The 22349-nt window shown below is 50.7% G+C and overlaps 1 protein-coding gene and 1 long non-coding RNA gene across 3 annotated transcripts in view; one reads left to right on the top strand and one right to left on the bottom strand.

The window, feature by feature from the left end:
* Zfhx2 (zinc finger homeobox 2) overlaps positions 1–14378 on the top strand; it is a 29755-nt gene extending 15377 nt beyond the window's left edge. The window contains 12 exon segments of the mRNA XM_047539424.1: positions 1179–3265; positions 3457–3974; positions 4495–4735; positions 6032–6106; positions 6472–6530; positions 8239–8439; positions 8962–9088; positions 9262–12735; positions 12987–13493; positions 13496–13519; positions 13522–13670; positions 13672–14378. Coding sequence (XP_047395380.1) covers positions 1228–3265; positions 3457–3974; positions 4495–4735; positions 6032–6106; positions 6472–6530; positions 8239–8439; positions 8962–9088; positions 9262–12735; positions 12987–13493; positions 13496–13519; positions 13522–13670; positions 13672–13965 — 7707 coding nt within the window. The 5' untranslated portion in view covers positions 1179–1227 and the 3' untranslated portion in view covers positions 13966–14378.
* LOC124976659 (uncharacterized) overlaps positions 1–20736 on the bottom strand; it is a 36066-nt gene extending 15330 nt beyond the window's left edge. The window contains exons 1-3 of one of the 2 annotated variants that reach the window (XR_007107038.1): positions 19985–20736; positions 15457–15638; positions 1722–1817 (exon numbers count right to left, since the gene is read on the bottom strand). This is a non-coding gene — a long non-coding RNA (uncharacterized LOC124976659). Of the gene's footprint in view, positions 1–1721; positions 1818–15456; positions 18137–19984 lie in introns of those variants that run through there. The other variant, XR_007107037.1, reaches the window with a different exon arrangement.
* Between the last annotated feature and the right edge of the window lie 1613 nt (positions 20737–22349).

Raw genomic sequence — 22349 nt, 5'->3', positions numbered from 1 at the left:
ATGCATCTTGGAGTGACTTGGGAGGCTAAGGCAGGAGGATCACAAGTAGCCTCAGTAATACAGCAAAGCCCTAAGCAACTTAATGAAACTCTCACTCAAAATTAAATTAATTAATTAAATAAAAGGGCTGGTGATGTAGCTCAGTGGGTAAGTACCCTGGATTCAATCCCCATTACCAAAAAAAGAAAAAGATGTACCTTTGCAGGCAGTCCCTTCTATAGGTCAGGGAAAGGAGTCTGGATTTTAATCAGAATGCAGTGAGAAAGCATTGATGGATTTTAAACATTTAAGAATATAGTATAATTTACATGTTAGAAAAGACAATCATAAGCTGTGAGCTGGGCATGGTAGCACATATCTGTAATCCCAGTTGGGAGGCTGAGGCAGGAGGATGGTTAAGTTTTAAGCCAGCCTCAGCAACTTAGCAAGTCCTAAGCAATTTAGACCCTGTCACAAAAAAAAAAAATAAAAGGGCTGAGGATGTAGCTCAGTGGTGAAGCACCTTGGGTTTAATCCCTGGTAAAATAAAAAGAAAATGGTACATGAAAAGGTATGGAAGTGTATGAAGACACAAAGAAAATAGGTGGGTCATGTATTGATGGTTGATGAAGCTGAATGATGGGTAAAAAGGGCTTCCTCATATAATTTGGTGTACTTATAAATGTTTGGTGCTTTTCATAATTGAAAATTAAATAAAAGATCATTCTGGCTGTTGGGTGGAGGGAGACTAGATTGGAAGGGACAGTAGTAGAAATGGGAGTTTAATGTGGATGAGTCTGTTGCATTCGTTCAGAGATAATAATGACCTGGGCCAGGATAGTGCTAGTGGCAAAGATGATAAGTGCAGGGTTTTACACATTCTAGAGGTGGCTATAGACCTGGACACAGGGAAGGGCAAGAGGAAAAAAGAAAATTTTAGGCTTTTAGTCTAAGCAACTAGATAAATGGTACCATTTTGAGATTAGCAAGATGGGGAGGAGCAGGTTGAGGAGAAATAATGAATTCTGACTTTGGACATGTTACTTTCAAAGTCTGTTAGACACTGAGTAAAGCTTCAAGTTTGCAGGGGGTGTCTCAGTCTGGTGGCCAGGGAAGAGAATGGAGCTAAAGTATCCGGAGATTTAACCTACTTGGGGTCCCTGTGGCCTCACAGTACTCTCTCTCCATTTGTCCTGCAGGGTACTGGCTGGTACGCTGAAATGAACCCCCAGCACGCCTCCGTCTACCATGGCCACCCTTAACTCAGCCTCTACCACTGGCACCACCCCCTCCCCCGGGCACAATGCCCTGTCCCCACCTCCGGACACCTCCTCCTCTAACACCCCCTCTGATCCTGTCACCAAAGATCCCCCTACTGCCCCCTCCACCTCTGAGAGCATGAGGCCCTCAGAGCCAGGGGGACAGCCTCTGGAGTCAGGCTGTGGCCTCATCCCACCAAAGGAGATTGGGGAGCCCCAAGAGGAGCCTGGCTATGGTCACTTCCCACCAAAGGACGTGGGGGTGGGGAAAGAAAAGGAGCAGGAGGAGGAAGCGCTCCCTCCCATGGACCTAAAAAACCACTTATTCTTCACACCTGGTGGCGAAGTCTACCTAGTGGCCAGGCTATCCCTGGCAGGCAGCAGTGAACTCCTGTTACCAAAGGGCTTCCCCTGGGGTGAGGCAGGCATCAAGAAAGAGCCCAGCCTGCCCCTCCTTGCCCACCCACCACCTGCACATCTTACCACCCTTCACATCCAACACGGCTTTGACCCAATCCAAGGCTTTAGCTCTTCTGACCAAATTCTGTCCCAGGATACCTCAGCGCCATCTCCGGCTGCCTGTGAGGGAAGGGATGGAGCCTTCTGGAGCTACCAGCTGGCTCCAAACCCACCCGAAGATCCCAAAGATGGCCCCATAGGGAGCAGAGGGGAGCACAGGGCATTTTTCTGGCTCTGCCTTCTGTGCCGCCTGGGTTTCAGCAGGCCTCAGGCCTTTATGGGGCACACACAGTCTCATGGGGTGAAGCTAACTCCTGCCCAACATCAGGGCCTGCTGTGTAGCCCAGCTGTGCTCCAGGGGGGGGAAGAGGGCTGCATGGCCCTCATAAGCTTTCTGGAACCAAAACCCCTCACTTGCCCCTCTCTTGAAAAACCCCTTGATGACAGCATCATGGCAAACATGGAGGCAAATGTAGCCCAGACCAAGGATGGCCCTTCTGAGGCAGAAGTCCAGGCCCTTGTCCTCCCTGCTGAAGAAGTCATGGCTCTCAGCCCACCCTCCCCACCCACAACCCCAACCACCTGGGACCCCAGCGCAACCCAAGCCAAAGAATCGCCAGTAGCAGCAGGCGAGGCAGGGCCAGATTGGTTCCCTGAGGGGCAAGAAGAGGATGGAGGGCTCTGTCCCCCACTCAACCAAAGTTCACCCACCTCCAAGGAGGGGGCAACTCTTTCTGCTCCAGTGGGCTCCCCCGAAGACCCCAACGACCCACCCCAGCCCTACCGCCTGGCTGATGACTACACTCCAGCCCCTGCAGCCTTCCAGGGCCTCAGCCTATCCAGCCACATGTCCCTGCTACACTCACGCAACTCCTGCAAGACACTCAAGTGTCCCAAGTGCAACTGGCACTACAAGTACCAGCAGACCCTGGATGTGCACATGAGGGAAAAGCACCCTGAGAGCAACAGTCACTGCAGCTACTGCAGCGCTGGGGGAGCCCACCCCCGCCTTGCTCGTGGAGAGAGCTACAACTGTGGCTATAAGCCCTACCGCTGCGACGTCTGCAACTACTCTACCACCACCAAAGGCAACCTCAGCATCCACATGCAGTCTGACAAGCACCTGGCCAACCTGCAGGGCTTCCAGGCAGGGCCAGGAGGGCAGGGAAGTCCCCCAGAGGCATCACTCCCACCCTCCGCCGGTGACAAAGAGCCCAAGACCAAATCGTCCTGGCAGTGCAAAGTGTGCAGCTATGAGACAAACATCTCCCGCAACCTGCGCATCCATATGACCTCTGAGAAGCACATGCAGAATGTCTTAATGCTGCACCAGGGACTGCCACTGGGCCTGCCACCCGGGCTGGTGGGGCCAGGACCTCCTCCCCCACCAGGGGCTGCTCCCACCAACCCTCCTGAACTCTTCCAGTACTTTGGGCCTCAGGTCCTAGGGCAGCCTCAGACTCCCATGCCTGGCCCGGGGCTGAGGCCAGACAAGCCCCTGGAAGCCCAGCTACTTCTCAATGGTTTCCATCATCTTGGAGCACCTGCCCGCAAGTTCCCGACACCTGGTAAGCTCCCTGAACTCTACTGTTCTCCCCTTACTCAAGCCAAATTATTCTCTGCTTTCTTCCAAGGCCAGTTCACTTAGGTAACCACAACTCCCTCTGAGCACTCTCCTACTCATTAACCAGCCTCCCTGCTTAGCAAACTGACCCTGCCCCCTCTCTTCCTTGGACACTAATCTATCTCTGTCTTCTAGCCCCTGGCAGCCTTTCCCCTGAGGCCCATCTGCCTCCAAGTCAGCTCCTGGGCTCCTCGTCAGATGGCCTGCCCAGCTCACCACCCCCAGATGATAGCCCGTCCCCAAAGGTGTTCCGCTGCCTAGTGTGCCAAGCCTTTAGCACAGACAGCCTGGAGCTGCTGCTCTACCACTGCAGCGTAGGCCGGAGCCTCCCAGAAGCTGAATGGAAGGAGGTGGCTGGTGACACCCACCGCTGCAAGCTCTGCTGCTATGGCACCCAGCTCAAGGCCAACTTCCAGCTCCACCTCAAGACTGACAAACATGCTCAGAAGTACCAGCTGGCAGCCCACCTTCGGGAGGGGGGTGGGGCCATGGGCACCCCCTCCCCAGTCCCCTTGGGGGATGGGACCCCTTATGGGTCTGTCAACCCATTGCACCTGCGCTGCAACATCTGTGACTTTGAGTCCAACAGCAAGGAGAAGATGCAGCTGCATGCCCGGGGGTCAGCCCATGAAGAGAACAGCCAGATCTACAAGGTAAGCCTAAGGCAGGAGGCAAGAAAGATAAGGTGAATAGGATGGGGGTGGAAGGAAGAGAGGCAGAGTAGGGAAGTGATGGAAAAACTCGGGGTGACAAAAATGAAGAAGTCTGCACCAGAGTAATATACTGTTTGGGCAGACCTGGAGAAAGACATCAAGGGTAAGAGACCATGATGAAGTAAAACAGACTTTATTCAGCTCTTCTGGTATCTGGGGCTGGAGGGAGGGTTCCATGTTAGTTCAGTCCTTTACATCACCAGAAATTCAAGAGGATGGAACAAGATTCCATTCACATACTAGGAGGGAGTCCAGGTAGGAGGAAGAGAAAAAAATTGGGAGGAAAAAAAAGCTGTAATATTCAGGTGGCCATAGAAAGGAATAGGGGCCCAGGAGATGGAAGGGTTGAATGGGGCAGGGGGATGCTGCTAGTCAGGCTCCACTGGGGGAGGCAAAGAAGTCCCCTAAGGTCTGGAGATGACCCTTCTGGGCCTAAGCCAGACTCTTCCCATGTTTCTAGTTTCTGCTGGAAATGGAGGGAGCAGAGGTGGGCACAGAGCCGGGGCTTTACCGCTGCCTGCTGTGTGCCTGGGAGACACCCTCCCGCTTGGCTGTGCTGCAACACCTGCGTGCCCCTGCCCATCGCGATGCCCAGGCCCAGAGGCGTCTACAGCTGCTACAGAATGGCCCCACAGCAGAGGAAGGACTCTCAGGTCTTCAGAGCATCCTGAGCTTCAGCCATGGGCCACTCCAAACTCCTGGTGAGGAAGTGGGGACTGGAGAATAAGAGCTGGACAGGAGGGCAGCAGGGTGCAGGGAGCTGACAGGCAAGTGACACATAAAGAGAAATGGGTCTTTGGACCATCAGTAGCAAGTGGAAAGGAGCTGTGAGAGGACGAAAATATATGATATGGGTTTCAGGAATATTGGGGCTGCCCAGCAAGAAGGAACAAGAGGCTGTTGCAGGAAGACAGAGAAGGACAGGGACTTTGCTGGGTGGAGAACAGAGAATAGGAAGGGAGGTGAGGAGGAATCACCCAGTGATTCTGAGCAGTGAGTAGCATCCTAGCACCACTGTGTATAGGAGGTGGCAGGCTGGATCGGTCAAGAAGGAAAGAAAGGTAGAAAGAAAAAAAAAAGAAAAGGACAGAACCTGACTTGTGCTAAGCCAGGACTTGGAAAGAGATGGGAGCTGTGGGCATAGTCCAAAGGCAGCAGGGATGGGAAGAGACCCTGACAAGCTTCCCAGCCTCTTCCTATTTCCTAGGAGGTCTTCAGCTCTAAGGCTGGGCTTAGAGTCCCCCTTAGGCAGCTGAGGTTGTACCAGCAGAGGCCAGGAACAGCCAGCCAGGTGCCATTGATCCAGAGGGTGCAGGAGAAGAGTCTGAAGGGGCTATTAGAGGTGGGCATGGGTATCCAGGGTTTGGAGAGGCCAGTGGTGGGTAAGGGCAAGGGCACAGGCAGCAGGAACCAGGAATAGGCAGCATTGACTGGTGCTAATTGAATTGCCAATATGCTGGCTGGAGTTAAGTGCTGGAGGGGCCCAGATCAATAGCTAACGATCCTGGCGCAGGGCTGAATGGAGTTAAGGAACTTTAACACTTTAATTAGGCTGCCACCGAAAATAAATTCCTACACATCTGTCAATTCTTACTTGAGTGGTAATCTCCTCTCCCAGCTAGACCTACTGCCTCCAGCTCACCTTAGCTGCTGCTGCCATTCAAACTCAGCTTCCTTCTTGAGTGCCCCTCCCATTATAGTCTTGGGGCTCCCTGCTTCCAAGGTCAGTCAAGATGTGGAGCCAAGTTTAGTCTAGGTTCTGTTGCCTACTGTTGGACTTGTTTCTATAAGAGGACAAGGGGCTGGACTCACACAAGATGATTTCTTAGGCCCTCTTGTTCTGACTCTAATTTTTCCCTTGGCCCTCTGTATGAGTGTTTCTTTTTGGTAGATTCACCCATCCTTTTCTTCTTCATTGAGTGGCTGCTTGTCATGCTTCCTCTGTCCTTCCTTCCCTGATGCTTCTTCTTTCAGCTGACTCTCCCTATCTTACACAGGGAAGACTCCTGTCACCCCCTTAGCTGAGCCACCCACCCTTGACAAAGAGGCCCAGAACAAGACAGAGCAGTTGGGTGAGTCATTCCTCTGATCCACTTTCCTTCCTTTCCCCCCATCTTCATACATCCTAAGATGCTCATGGGACCTTGCAGAAATTCAAGCATCCAGCAAGGTCTCCTGCACAAAGGAGCAAAATTGATCAAAGGAAGGGCTCATCAGAGCCTCTCTGAGGACCCAAACCTGGCCATTGTGCCAACTTGGAATTAGTCCCGGAAGGCCTCACCTGGCTACTGGCTACTCTTGCTCTTTCTCCTTCTCTGGAGTTCACTCCCTACCCTGAAAGCTCCTTGCTACAAATCATCTTAAGGGCTGGGGGGTTCTGTGAAAGGAAGAGGGAGGGCTGTCAGAGTCCCTTAATCTCCTTTCTTTTCATCCTCAGCTTCTGAAGAGGCAGAGAATAGGACTGGGCCTTCCAGAGACAGTGCCAACCAGACCACGGTCAGAACTGGGGTAACTGGGATGAGCGGAGGTGGGGGTCTGGCTTTACTGAGATCTGCTCATATTCTAAAGGCTTTTATCATGCTTATTACTAATTTCACTCAGAATACCACGTGAGAAATTCCAACCATGGCCACTTATATGTTTAGCACATGCCAGGCAGAGCTGGCCCCAAGGGATGGAGCATGGTGGGAGATGATAAGAAGGGACAACAGGAATTTGAGAGAAGGTTAAGAGATATTGAGGGTAGAAAATATTGGAGGTAGATGGAAGAAGGAATGAAACAAGAAAGACAAAAATAAAAGACCTGCCACAGAAGGAATTAGACATGGATATTCATGCCCCACAGAAAAGAAATCCCTGAGCCTGGACAGAATTGTCCTGGCACTCCCTTGAGGGTGAAGGCACCAGTCAAATGATTCACCCTGATAGTAAGTCCCACAGACCTGTAAATTCCCAGGATTTAGGCTTAGGCAAGACCCAGGAGTAGTTGAGCTTATGGCCTGTAAATGCTGATTCTGAGGAGATTCCCAGCCTCTGGTCTTGGGAAGCCATCCTGCACCCTGCTCTTTCCAAACAGGACTGCAGCATGCAGATGCCTGGGTCCTCAGCTACTCCTCTTCCTAACTCCTGTTCCCACTCACAGAGCTAGCAGATGCACTAAGATGAGCACCTGGATTTCCTTCCTCTGTAACCACCCACTTCCTCACACATAGGCCTAGGCCAGTGACAGATGACAGGAAAGGAAGTGAGCCAGAGACAAGTCTGATGGACAATGCAGGATGGACAGTTCAGGCAGTCAGGTGACAACTGCCTCTCATGGCTCCACTCTCCAGAGGTGGGGAGTAAGACTGTGCTGACAAGGCCAAGTCAGAATTTTCCTGGGCCACTGGGGGAGCTGTGGTGTTTGTTTATAATTAGGTAGGGTGCATAGCTGGATGAAGTGTGATCCCTGAGCTTGGGAGGCTGAGATAGGAGCATCGAGAGTTCAAAGCAGTGAGGCGCTAAGCAACTCAGTGAGACCCTGTCTCTAAATAAAATACAGAATAGGTCTGGGGATGTGGCTCAGTGGTTGAGTGCCCCTGAGTTCAACCCTGGCACCCCTCTGCCCCCAAAAAGAAGTGTACATGTGTGGGTGGCCTGCTAAGCAAGAAGCTTCCAAGCAGACAGGTACGGCCCTGCTACAGGAAAGAGTCAGGGAATTTGGAGAGACAAAGCAGGCAGGAACAAGGGAACCCTGGGTCCTGAAAGTGCCCAGAGAAAATGGAGGCATTCCACAGAGAAGAGACAAGATGGATGTATGAAAGGAAACTTAACTTCAAGGTAGAGGCAGGTCAGGGCTATCTGTAAGCTGGAGAATTGAAATAGTGCTGTAATCAGGGAAAGACACAAACACACACACACAAACACACAAATTTAGAAAAAAATAAAAATAATGACAGAGGGCAGAATGGTGGGGAAGGGCAAAAGAAAAAAGGCAAGATAGGAGACTGAGCTAGGCCTTTGTCACAGTCCAAGGAAGACAAGGAAGGAGACAGCTTTCCTGACTTACAGCAGAGGCTGGGTGGCTGCTATGCCTGCCTAACCTGGCTTGCTTCTCCTATTGGGGAGTTGGGGGACAGTGTTACATTGAGAAACCTGAAGGATTGTGTCATGGTGGATACCCACTTCCCTGATACCTCCTCTACCACCCATATGTACTCCCCAGGTATACTGCTGTCCATACTGCAGCTTCCTGAGCCCGGAGTCTGACCAGGTCAAGGCTCATACCCTTTCTCAGCATGCAGTGCAGCCTAAATACAGGTGCCCACTGTGCCAGGAGCAGCTGGTAGGCCGGCCTGCCCTGCATTTCCACCTCAGCCACCTTCACAATGTGGTGCCCGAGTGTGTGGAAAAGCTGCTGCTTGTGGTGAGTATGGCATAGGTGAAGATGGTACAGTAGAGCCTGTCAGGGTTGCTCAGGAGGGGAGGAAGAGGCAGGTGTATCCAGGCAAGCAGTGTATGTACTGGTGTTGGAGAAAATAGTATTTCACAGGTTTTAAGTGAGCTTCTGGAGTTGGAGGGATGCTCAGCACTGAGCTTATCTAGCTGCCTCTGCTCCTGGATGAGAAAACAGCTTTTCCCTCACTTCTATTAACTCCTGAGAAGAGTTGTGTGACAGAAGGCATTGGCTTGTGAGGGCCAGGTGGATTCTAAGAAAGATGATTTTCAGCTTGGGGAAGGAGGTAACCAGAGAAGAGAGGCAGCAGTTTATGCCCTCATCTGTGGAAAAGGCAGCAATTAGGTGGGAGTTTTATCCAGAGATGAGGTTGAATCTGTGGGAAGAGAAGCTTGGCACTGGTCAGGTATAGATACAGAGCAGATGGGTCTAGAGTAGCATAGCGGGTGGTAGGTAGTGGTGATGAAGCTACTCAGATTTCTCACATTACAGGCCACAACTGTAGAGATGACCTTTATGACCAAAGTGCTGCCTGGACCCACACTAAGCCCTCTGGAGGATGGCCCAGCACCCCCTACTCCTGGGCCAGAGCCCACACCCAGCAGAGACCAGGCAGCAGGTAAGGAAGGGGACAGCAGCACACTGCCAATGTGACGGGAAAGGGTACTTGGTCTTCATGTACCAGGAAGGTCCTAGATGACTAAGGCCAGGTCTGTCACCCTAGATCTGAGAGATGGGGTGGAGAGGTGACCAAAGTACCCTTCTCATTGTACCCTCTTTTCTTTCTTATAGAAGGCCCTAACTTGACCCCAGAAGCCAGCCCAGATCCTCTTCCTGAGCTTCCCCAGGCCCAGGTCGAGGTCCCAGACAAGCCATCGGGAAGCCCTGATCATCCCTCTTCTTCAGCCCCATCTCCTGTTGTGCGGCCTGATGCCCAAGCTGAAGAAATGGCTCCTCCATCTACAATGGCTGAGGAGGAAGAGGGGACTGTGGGAGAGCTCCGCTCTGCAGAGCCAACCCCAGCTGACTCTCGCCATCCTCTGACCTATCGGAAGACCACCAACTTTGCCCTTGACAAGTTTCTTGATCCTGCCCGGCCCTATAAGTGCACTGTGTGTAAAGAGTCCTTCACCCAGAAGAATATCCTCTTGGTTCACTATAATTCTGTCTCCCACCTTCATAAGATGAAGAAGGCAGCCATTGACCCCTCTGGCCCTACTAGGGGAGAAGCTGGTGCCCCACCGACCACTGCTGCTACCACAGACAAGCCCTTTAAGTGCACAGTCTGTCGAGTTTCCTACAACCAGAGCTCCACCCTGGAGATCCACATGCGATCAGTTCTGCATCAGACTCGCTCACGGGGGGCCAAGACAGACACCAAGTCTGAGGGATCAGAGCGCAGCCAAGAAGAACCCAAGGAAGGAGAGACAGAGGGGGAGGTGGGCACCGAAAAAAAGGGGCCCGATCCCAGTGGTTTCATATCTGGACTGCCCTTCCTGTCCCCACCTCCCCCTCCCTTGGACCTGCACCGATTCCCAGCCCCTCTCTTCACTCCACCAGTTCTACCCCACTTCCCTCTGGTGCCTGAATCACTGCTTAAGCTCCAACAGCAGCAGCTGCTTCTGCCCTTCTACCTCCATGACCTCAAGGTGGGGCCCAAGCTGGCACTGGCTGGGCCTGCGCCTATGCTTTCCCTACCAGCTGCCACCCCACCTCCCCCACCCCCACCCCCCAAGGCTGAGCTGGCTGAGCAGGAATGGGAGCGGCCCCCCATGGCCGAGGAGGGGAGTGAGGCAGGGCCCTCCTCACCACCCCAACCATCACCCAATGAGGCTGCCCGCACTGCAGCCAAAGCCCTTCTAGAGAACTTTGGCTTTGAGCTGGTGATTCAGTATAATGAAGGGAAGCAAGCTGTGCCCCCTCCTCCAACACCTCCTCCTCCGGAGGCCCTGGGGGGTGGGGATAAGCTGGCCTGTGGAGCTTGTGGGAAACTCTTCTCCAATATGCTCATCCTCAAGACACATGAGGAGCATGTCCACCGCCGCTTTCTGCCTTTTGAGGCTCTGAGCCGATATGCAGCTCAGTTTCGAAAGAGCTATGATAGCCTATACCCACCCACTGTGGAGCCCCCGAAACCTCCTGATGGGTCTCTGGAGCCACCTGCTCCCCAACTGGGCCCACCTTTCCTGGTCCCAGAGCCTGAGGCAGGAGGGGCCCGTGCCCCTGAAGAGAGAAGCCGGCCAGGAGGACGCTGGCCCTTAGAGGAAGAAGAAAGCTCCAGAGGGAATCTTCCTTCCTTAGTTCCTCCAGGCCGCCGCTTCTCCAGAACCAAGTTCACAGAGTTCCAGACCCAGGCCCTGCAGTCTTTCTTTGAGACCAGTGCCTACCCCAAGGATGGAGAGGTGGAACGGCTCGCAAGTCTCTTGGGTCTGGCTAGCCGCGTGGTGGTAGTGTGGTTCCAGAATGCCCGCCAAAAAGCACGCAAAAATGCCTGTGAGGGTGGGCCTGTGTCCACAGGAGGAGGAGCTGGGGGAGCCTCTGGCTGCAGGCGCTGCCATACCACCTTTTCCTGTGTTTTTGAGTTGGTGCGGCACCTCAAGAAATGCTATGATGACCAGACACCTGAAGAGGAAGAAGAAGAGGCAGAGAGGGGGGAAGAGGAGGAAGAGGTAGAAGAGGAAGAAGTGGAGGAGGAACAGAGCCTGGAACCCCCAACAGGGCCTGTGGGTTCATCACCAGAACCTCCAGAAATGGAGGAGCTAAGCCAGGCAGAGGCAACAAAGCCAGGAGGCAAAGAGCCAGAAGGGAAGGCTCCTCCCTCACCTTCCCCAGCTCACACCTGTGATCAGTGTGCCATCACTTTCCCCAGCCAGGACCTACTGACCAGTCACCGCAGACTACATTTCCTGCCATCTGTGCAACCCAGTGCTCCCCCTCAGCTCTTAGATCTACCCTTGCTAGTGTTTGGGGAGCGAAACCCTCTGGTGGCGGGCACCCCACCAGTGCCAGGCCCACCCCTCAAACGGAAGCATGAAGAGGGAAGCCTGTCCCCCACAGGCAGTGAAGTAGGGGGTGGAGGGGAGGGTGAGCCCCCCAGGGACAAGCGCCTGCGTACTACCATCCTGCCTGAGCAGCTGGAGATCCTGTACCGGTGGTACATGCAGGACTCCAATCCAACACGCAAGATGCTTGACTGCATCTCTGAAGAGGTGGGGCTCAAAAAAAGAGTGGTACAGGTCTGGTTCCAGAATACCAGGGCCCGGGAGAGGAAAGGCCAGTTTCGAAGCACCCCTGGAGGGGTGCCCAGTCCAGCAGGCAAACCCACTGTCACACCCACCCCTGCACCTTTCCCCAAATTCAACCTTCTATTGGGCAAGATAGACGATGGGACTGGGAGGGATGCCTCAAAGAGGGAAGTACCTGCTTTTCCCTATCCCACAGTCACCCCTACTGCAGGGTCCCTGCCTTTCCTACCACCTGGGAAAGAGGCCACCACATCAACACCAGAACCACCTTTACCTCTCGCACTCCCTCCTCCACCAAGTGAAGATGAGGTCCCAGAGGAACCATCTAAAGCTTCTCCAGAGAGTGAGGCTTGCAGTCCATCTGCAGGAGACCTAAGTGATTCATCTGCTTCCAGTCTGGCTGAACCAGAGTCCCCCAGTGGAGGGACCAGTGGGGGACCGGGGGGTGGAACTGGGGTTCCAGATGGAATGGGGCAGCGGCGCTACAGGACCCAGATGAGCAGCCTGCAGTTGAAGATCATGAAAGCTTGCTATGAAGCCTACCGCACTCCAACCATGCAGGAGTGTGAGGTGCTAGGGGAGGAGATTGGGCTGCCCAAGAGAGTCATTCAGGTCTGGTTCCAGAATGCTCGAGCCAAGGAAAAGAAGGCCAAATTGCAGGGGGTAGCTGTTGGGAGCAGTGGGGGCAATAGCGAGGGCCCCCTGGCAGCCCAGCGCACCGACTGCCCTTACTGTGATGTCAAGTATGACTTCTATGTTTCCTGCCGAGGCCATCTTTTTTCCCGCCAGCACCTAGCTAAGCTCAAGGAGGCAGTCCGAGCCCAGCTTAAGAATGAAAGCAAGTGCTACGACTTGGCCCCAGCGCCTGAGGGCCCCCCAACTGCCAAGGCCCCACCTGTCACTACACCTGCCTCAGTGCCCATTGGAGCTGCCCCAGCCCTGCCTCGCCTGGCCCCAGTCCTCTTGTCTGGCCCAGCTCTGGCCCAGCCACCACTCAGCAGCTTAGCTCCTTTCAGCTCAGGTAAGTGGGGTAGCTGGGAGGAGTTGGACTTCTGAGAACACCACCCTCTAATGCCACCCACTTCTGTTTCCTTTTTGACTTTTCCCAGGTCGTCTCTCCCTGTGACCCTCCTTTGCTTCTGGCTCTTAGGAGAAAGGAGGGAAGAGGGCGTGTTAGCTGGGTGGTGGGAATATGAGTATGGCGGGAGGTGGTTGAGAGCAGAGAGGTCAATGCGGGTGGTGAATCCTTCATCTCTCCTTTCATCTTCCTAGGCCCTGCAGCCTCCTCAGGCCTCCTTGGCCTTGCCACTTCAGTCCTGCCTGCTACCACAGTGGTCCAGACTACTGGCCCCGGTCGCCCCTTACCTCAGAGACCTGTGCCCGATCAAACCGACAGCTCCACAGCAAGCACCACGGACTCTGTCCCAGGCCCACTTACTGAGCCCTCTGGGGACAAGGTCTCTGGTGAGCGAAAGCCAGTTGTGGCCCCTACCAATCCCTCCACTGATGCCCTCAAGAACCTCAAAGCATTGAAGGCCACTGTCCCAGCCCTGTTAGGGGGCCAATTCCTGCCCTTCCCATTACCCCCTGCAGCAGGGACAGCACCACCAGCTGTCTTTGGCTCCCAGTTACAGGGGACCTACTTTCAACAGCTCTATGGCATGAAGAAGGGGCTATTTCCCATGAACCCCGTGATACCTCAGACCCTCATTGGGCTGCTCCCCAATGCCCTCCTCCAGCCACCACCCCAGCCCCCTGAGCCCACAGCCACAGCACCTCCAAACCTCCTGAATTGCCCACTCCTGGGAGGGGGAAACTGGGGAGGCTGATGAGCTGCTGACAGGCAGTACTGGCATCTCCACCGTGGATGTGACTCACCGCTACCTGTGCCGCCAATGCAAGATGGCATTTGAAGGGGAGGCCCCAGCTACTGCCCACCAGAGATCCTTCTGCTTCTTTTGGGCGTGGTTCTGGGGGTCCCATGCCCCCCCCACTCCGGGTGCCCATCTGCACCTACCACTGCCTGGCATGTGAGGTGCTGCTGAGTGGGCGTGAAGCCCTGGCCTCCCACCTGCGCTCCTCGGCCCACAGGCGCAAGGCGGCCCCACCCCCAGGGGGCCCACCCATCACCATCACCAACGCTGCCACTGCTGCCCCGGCTGCTGTGGCTTTTGCCAAAGAGGAAGCAAGATTACCTCACACGGACTCCAACCCAAAAACTACTACTACCTCTACACTTCTAGCTTTATAAACAGATAAACCAAGATAGGGAGAGAGGAGGGCCTCAGGTGTCCCTCTTCTACCCCAAGGGGTGTTTGGTGGGAACTCAAATCCCTCACCCCAACCTTTGGCTCTGCCCACCTCATGGGAATCTTTCAATTCCCACCCTCAGTGGGCTTCACACACCCCACCTCCAGCAGAGTCCTGCCTCCTCCCTCACCCACAGACACACACTCTGATCCTCTTCCTCAGCTCCTTGCAGATGTGGCCCTTGCCCAGGTTTTCACAGACACACACATACACGTTGGCATCTTGATTATTCATACTTGTCTATGTATCATACATAAACCTACCCTCGGTTCCATCTTCCATTTCCCAACTGAATTCCCAGCCCCCCTCCCATTTCTATAAACATACACTATCCCATACTATTCCACTGACTAAGAAAACACCAAAAAAAAAAAAAAAAAAAGAAAGAAAGAAAGAAAGAAAGAAAGAAAAAAAGAAGAAAAAAAGAAGGAAAAAGAAAACCCAAGACAAAGAAGGGGGACAGAAAATAAACTGCTACTCTCCCTTCTTCCTACCCCCCCTTGTATAGAGCGTCATAGTGCTCTCAAACTCTTTCCAAAAACCCAATTGGCTCCCAAGGTTGGAGCCTGGGATGGGCAGGGAGCCCACAAAACTCTAACCAAACTGGAGGTTGGCAGGGGGAGAAGTGCTTCCAGTTCACTCTCCCCACACCCCTCCCTCAAAACCCTCTCATCTGATGGGGTCCACTGTGGCCTGGACTCTAGGGGAAGCCACCAACAGGAACCCCTCTGCCAACCCCCACCCCACACCCTGGAAACTGCAGTAACTTGTTCTCAAAGGCTTTAAACACAGAGATCCTCTCAGCAGCCGTGGACCTGCCCCTTGTCCTAGCCCTGCCATGGGGCAGTCCAGCCTCTGCGGACCGGCGCTGCCCACCAACGGCAAATCCAAAGTTCTTTTAAAAACTGAAACACACACAACCAAAAAACGAGTGAGAGAGTGCGTGCACATGCGCACGAAGAGATGGAGAGATCAGAGGAATGAACTAAAGAAAAAACAAACTTGGAAAATACAGAAAAAAAAAAAAAAAGAAAACTCTCCCAACAAGTGTTTTTTTTTTTGTTTTTTTTTTTTCCTGTTTGTGTTCCCCTCCCCCATAAGGGTTTCTTTAGACTGCCTCATCTCTGGAAGACCAAATGGCTTTAACTCCTTGCCAGGGGGCTGGCAATCCTTGCAGGACTGGAAGCAGTGCAGACTTCCCTTCACAGTGCCCAGGCACAGAGGCAGGGCTGGTACCGGGGAAAAGGGCCTGGACCCTGAGGAGACATGTCCCTGTGCCCTGAATTGAATATTTATCAGGACAGGTAATATCCCCTCATTTTCAGTTGTCAGAACGTCAATATTGCCAGAAGTATCCTGGCAGTCCCAGGAAGAAAGGGGTAGCTGGGGCAGTTTGGTTTCTGAAATTGAGATATGAATCCCTTTCACCTACCTCCATTTCCTCTCATAACTTTTTTCCACAAATGTACTGATTCTTTTCTGTTGCGGTCCCATCACATTTCTGGACATTTCTTGAACCTCCTTCGCCTCTGCATGGTTACTTATTCTCCGTGTGCTTTCCTCCCCTTTGTCCTCTGTCCTTGCTCCTGCTCCAGCTCCTCCACTAAGCAGCAGCTGCTGGAGGCAATTCCAAAGGAGTCAAGATCTGTCTGTGATCTAGATCTCAAGATCTAGAATTGATGTCAATTGTTGGGTGCTATCACCAGGAGAAACAACAGAAGAGTAATAACGAGGAGAAGCTTCCCCACTCCAACCTCATTGCCTCTGTAACCACCAGCGGGTAATTCTGGCAACCCCAAAGCCCAGCTAAAGTGGCACAGGGTAGAAAATGAGGTATTTTATTTTAGCAAAGAAAAGCCTGCAAAATTTCCCATGTCCTGCAGATACCTCTCCTACACCCATATCGCCAAGATCCCTCCCCTCACACCGTTTCCACCACCATTATCCATTTAATATTCACAAGTCAGTCAGTTCTGGGACTTAAGTTTTCCAGTCTCTCAATCACTCTGCTCTGTGAATATGTCAATACTGAAGCAGCAGCAGTAGCAGTGCAGAACACGTAGGAGGGGAACGAGGGAAAGAAAACCCTTTAGTCCTTAGTCCCTACACATTCTGTGAATTTCACTTTCTGTCCCATTTATGTTTAAAATTCAGAACTCCAACTTTAGCCAATTGCAGGTTATTCAGATGATACCAAAAATGCCAGTCATAAATGTAGGCACGGGAAGGGAAGAGCAACTAACCCACTGAAGTCTGGCACTTGCTATCACCCTTCCTTCCCTGCCTTTCGACATCTCTCTTGCACCCTTCCCTCCCTGTATTTTTCTCCTGTTGAAATTCTGTGTATAAAACTATTTTCTTAGCAGCATGTGTATGAGAAAAGAAGCTTTTTCACTCTGTGCTTTCTGGGAATGTGACTTGTATATAAAAACTGAAAATAATGGCCAAAAAAATGAGAAAGAGAAGAAACATTTTAAAAGAAAAACTTGGCAAACACCTGACATGGAATTTGAGGTATGGCGTCATGCATTTTAGGGACTTACAGCTGGGAAAAGATGGCTTTAGTTTGAACTATGAATGTTTTCACTAAGACCTGAGGTAGCCATAAATCTCTTTTTTTGCCCTCGAACACCAAACACCCTTTAGACCAAAGCATCTCCAGAAAGGGATACATTCACATAATTCACAATGTACTTACCTGGAACCCTGGAATTTATGGGGCAAAAGAGTCTGGCTAACTCTGCTGACATGTCAATCAACATGCTTCTTGAGGGTACATCATTTGGTGTTCCCAGTGACTGGAAGCATTCCTCCCCAGCCCCTATCTCAGACCAGATGTTTTTAGTAGAAGCCCTTCTGCTCCAGAAAGCAATGCATTATGGTCATTCTGGTGGACAGAAGGCCAAGTACTATGCAGAATGCTAGAGGTGACCAGCAATACCTATTCTACAGCACCACCCCTGCAATCCATAAAGTAAGCCTGAATAGATGGATCAAGATTGGTCTTCCACAGCTTGGAGTTTCTAACATACCCAGGTCCTAAGGAAGCACCCAAATTCAGGTCCCTTCTTACTATCAGGGTCATTCCTAGGAGGCAAGAGGTGTAAATGATCTTGCCTGTCTTTGTTCTAAACCAGAATCTATGTGAGGATGGCTTAAGGAACAAAAATCAAAGTTTTCTGAAAGAACATAAGAAAATCTGAAGCACTAGTGGCCAAATGGGGCAGTGTCTACAGCAGGCCTGAAAAAAGAAACCTGTTCTTGTACTTACAGAAACATATACAAGCCAAGAAAGCCAGTTTTTCCTGGAGTAACAGCACCCACCTGCTTTATTCCTTCTATTTGTTCCTTATCCACTTTCATGGCTTATAGAACAGATAATTGATTCCCCAAATCTCCACCACCCTCATCTATTTTAAGACATTCACCCATCCAATCATTTATCACTATACAGTTTCACATCTGAGCCAGGCATTGTGGCACATGCCTATAGTCCCAGCTACTCTGGAGGCAGGAGGATCATAAGTTTGAGGCCAATCTGGGCAACTTAGCAAGACCCTGTTTCAAAATAAAATTTTTAAAAAGGCTGGAGATATAGCTCACAGGCAGAACACTACCGGGTTTAATCCCTGAGTACCACAAACATGCATGGAAGATATTCACACCTGAAACAGAGATCTCTCTGTATATAAACGGCACCAACAAAACAAGCAAGTCCACCTTCTGAAAAAGTGGCAAACCCCAGCCAAGAGGTCTATGGGGCTACACATGAATGCCAGCAAAGATGGAACCCTGGGCATATGTATAGGCACAAAAAACATGCCCCCCAACCATAACCTCACTCCTGTTAAGTGTAGACACTCAACGTATGCTAATTTTCCTCACACAAAAGTAGGTAGGGAAACCTTATAAACAGAAAGTCATAGGAAAATGTAACCATCATCAAGAAGAGAGATCAAATGTTGAGCTTTAACCCATGGGAAAGGACCTTAAATAATTGAACTCTAGAGAAGAGAGAGCTAGAAGAAAAATCAGGAGTAAAATTTGTGTTTTTCTGTTTTTTGGTACTGGGGATTAAAGCCAGGGATGCTCTACCATTCTGCTAAACCCCTGGCCCTTTTTATTTTTTAATTTTGAGACAGGGTCTCACTAAGTTGCCCTGATTGGCCTCCAACGTGCAATCCTGCCTTAGCCTTCCAAGTTGCTGGGGTTATAGGTGTACACCACCACACCCAGCTAGGAATGTTTTGAAAAAAACACTTATATATCCCTGAAACAGGGCAAACTAGAAAAGCCCCATAATAGGAAGGTATTTCTCTCAGAAACTAGTCAGAAATTTATAGGCATGAGGGTGTCATTTCTAGAGGACTAAATTAAGAAGAAATGTCCCAATAAGAAGTGCTTGCTACAAGAAAAGCATCAGACTCACAGGATTATAGCTTGAATATAATATGAAAAGATCAGACAAAATAAAATTTAATAGAGAACATTTGTAAAAGACCTAGATCACAGCCCGTCAAGTTTGAGGAGAGATAGGAAGTAGCCCTAAGGAAAAGCCCTTCCTGGAAGACTACAGGAAGAACCTAACATTGGGCAACAAAACTAGATGACTCAACTACATGACCACCCAGTGACTCTCCCTGACATAGAAGACCCACCTAGCCTTCCAAACAAAGCATAGACATGGGATAAATGTCATTCCCTGTTGGTACTTTAAGCCTGGTGTTTATAGGTGGACCAGAAAGAAACTGAACCTAGCCAAGGAAAGGGGGCAAGGCAATGCAGGCCAACCCAGTCATACACACATTTTTACACAATGACTCAGCAATGACTAAAATGCTCAAATGAATAATTAGCAGGGGCTCAGCTTACTCCACATCTACAATCCCTCCCTCCCCCACATCACCTTGTCTTCTCAATTGAACTTGAAGAATGTCAGAGTATGCTCACTTCTGGATATCCCCATGAAATGCTCAAGCAGCAACAGCATCTGCAATTTGCAGTAGGCTTGGTCCTGTACTCTGCCTACCCCTACTGCACTACCCAGGATCCAGATGTGTGACTATGACCTATACCATACAAATCACATACAAATATCACTGAACCACAAAGAACTATCTTCTGGCAATGCTCCTAAACTAGTGGTTCTCAGTGATGAGGTTTCAGAAACATCTGTAGAGCATCTGTAAAGGGAAGAATGAATTTGAAAGTGTTTTTAAAGGGATTCTTCTGCTATACTAATGCCAATGAAAATCATGGTTCGAATAAGTTATATGTCCCTGATTAAACTTCACAATCCCTCCTTTTCTGCCCACTGCTCTCACCCAACACACACATTCACACATCCCACAACACATATATGGAGCATGACAGCAACAAGACACAAATATGGCTGAGGAAGAAGAGAAACACAAAGGCAAGGGAACCCAGACTAGATCAACTGTCCCATAAGGTGATGCCATCTCTTAATAACAGTTTTTCAGAATTCAACCATCTGTGTCATCATCACCTGAGTGCTTGTCCAAAATGCACATTCCTGGACCACACCTTGTATGACTGAACCAGAAACTCCTGCTGAAGTGATCTATGTTCTTTGGACTAGAGTACAGCCCCATATATATCTGTTGCCCCATTGCTGTAGCACCTAGCACCAGTTCTATTACACCAGTTATCTCCCACCCAGGGGGCTAACAGCACCTCAGATTTTTTTTTTTCCCTGCACTAGGGATGGTACTCATGGCCTCACACATGCGAGGCAAGTGCTTTAACACTGAGCCACATCCCTTCTTTTTTTTTTTTTTTTTTTTTTTTTTCCCCACCTCAGACCTGTCTTCTTCATTACCCTGACATCACCCCACACCCACCCTCCAACCCTCCAACAGACCGGAAGTCTGATGGTATTTTCTGTTTATGATGGCTGCTCTTGAACAGGGGAGAAGGTATAAATATTGTCCACTCACCCCTTGCTGAGTGCCTCCTGTTTTCTGCTCTGCTGTGGAAACCACTTTGCTTCTTCTGAAGCTTTCATCCACTTCTGGAGATGCTGAAATCAGAACTCCCCTGCCCTGAGCAGCCCAGGCCTGCATGCATAGGTAACAGATGACTTTATTTCCCTCTGGGCAAGTCTTATCTCCCAGAGCCACCTACCCTCCTCCTTGAAGTCACTTAGAGGTGAATCTTCCACCAAATCTTCCAAGTCACTGATGTATAGCCTTCCTCCAGCTATCCAAGAAGCAGAGAAAGCCAGTTCTACTGGATATTCTTATAGATGGTGGCTCAAGATTAAGGTTTGTAGGGGCTGGTCTGTTACCAGAGATGCTGGGGGTTCTCCTCCAGGTGGCTTCCCCTCTACCAGGGCTCATTGTTGATTTTTAGGCTTCCTTTCAGGAGTACATTTCAAAGATATAAAATTTATCCAATTCCATTTGGGGTGCCATTGAGAAATTCCTAAATACAAAATCTTACAAAGCTTCTGGAAGAACTAGTCTCAGGTGGCTTTGTTTTCCTAATACCTGCCTTCTTCTCTAGGTCTGGAGAACCTCTCCAATTTTCTAGGAGAGTTATTGAATATGAACTTTTGTGGGGCAGGGTACCGGGGAATGAACTCAGGGGTGCTTAACCATGGAGCTACATCCCCGGATCTTTTAATTTTTTTATGAGGTTTTTTTTTTCATTATCTCTTTTTTGACAGTGATAAATATATTTTTTTTTATTTCATTTTTTATTTTGAGACAGGGTCTTGCTAAATTGTATAGGGCCTCCGAAGTTGCTGAGGCTAGCTTCAAACTTGCAATCTTCCTGTCTTGCCCACCTCTGCCGCCCAGTCACTGGGATTATAGGCATGTGCTACCACACCCAGTTTGAAAATGAACATTTTAACCAAGGAAAAAGAACTGGTTTGGTTCAACCACAGCTCAGACTATAACACGGCACTAGGCAACACATAATGTTACAATCCACTCCACTACCCAACAGCAAGGCCTACCTACTTTGTCCCCTCCAGTGTCTTCTGGAGAGTATTTATTTTCTGTTTCTTTTTCTTTCTTTCTTTCCTTCTTTTTTTTTTTTTTTAGGTAGTATTGGAGATCAAACCCAGGGAGGGCCTCATGCATGCTGGCCAAGTGTTCTACACTGAGCTGCATTTCAGTCCTTCCAATCTCTTCTGGTACCATCTTGGTGACAATACAGCGGGCATGCTTTTCTCCAGGCTCTCTTTTCACTGTCCTAGGATTTTTTTCTGTCTTTGCTGCCCAGAAAGTCCACTGTCCTGGAGTCTTTGCCCCTCTGTGCTCTAGTTTCATTTTGCATAGTCATTCAAACAGAGTATAGTACCATCTAAATCCTCTTCTTGAGGGCAGTGAGGGTAGGAGATAGGTGAGTGTTCAGTTGGGAGAGAGCAGAGTTGAAGTTGTCAAGGGAGTGCTGGCTCAGCCCAGCTGTTAAGGGCATCCTCTTGTGCAACTTCCTAGCACAGAGCTCCGCCCAATGCCTGGCCCTCCCTTGTGCACGGGCCCCTCTCTCTCACTGCCGCCAAGTGGCGTCATGAGCACATTTGGCGGCTTTGGGCTTGCCGCAGTGCCAGGATCTGAGACACTGTTCACATGCCAATGCAGCACTGCCAAGCGTGGCGACATCTAGTTGGTTGGGTGCCAAGCAGTAGGACCCAGGTGGTGATGGAAAGATGAAAGAGGGCTGAGGCAAAGGGAGGGGGAGAAGAGGAAAGCACCAAGGAGAAAAATGAGACACCTCACTTGTTAGAGTAGCGAGTCCAGTTGGGATCTGCAGAGAGGTGCCCTTCCCATTCCAGAGCCCAGCTCAGCAAGCAAGCCCTTCCCTCCCCTCCAACACCTGCAATGGTGACACATACAGACCAGGCTAGAGGATAAGGCCATCTTCAGCGGGAACTGGCTGGAGGCCAGGCAGAACTGCCAGCCTCTCTCCACCCATCTTCCATAGGGTCTTAGGAATGGCGCGCTTCCTCCTTTGTGTTCTCACACCGCTCTCCGTTTGTAGTTCCACTCCCTATGCCTAAGAGGGAATAGAAGGAGTTCCTGGCAGAAAAAAGTCTATTTTCCCAAATAAAGCCCCTCCACATCTCACCTCCTCCCTTCTCTCTCCTGGTACAATGCTCTCAACTAGACTGGCAAGAAGGCACTATCACCCTCTCCTATACCACACAATGCCAGAGCCTGTGCCAGGCTCCAGGGACAGTGCCAGTATCCCCACCTGCCCCATCTCATGCCCCAGCCCCCTAGGTTGGTCTGACAAGAGGTTATATTGCCAGCCCAAAGTTGTTCTCCCTGGATAGTGGTGGCACAAACCCTT

This window comes from Sciurus carolinensis, chromosome 2 (genome assembly GCF_902686445.1).
Source record: "Sciurus carolinensis chromosome 2, mSciCar1.2, whole genome shotgun sequence".
Classification (NCBI taxonomy): domain Eukaryota; kingdom Metazoa; phylum Chordata; class Mammalia; order Rodentia; family Sciuridae; genus Sciurus; species Sciurus carolinensis.
This window is presented reverse-complemented; position numbering and strand designations above follow the sequence as displayed.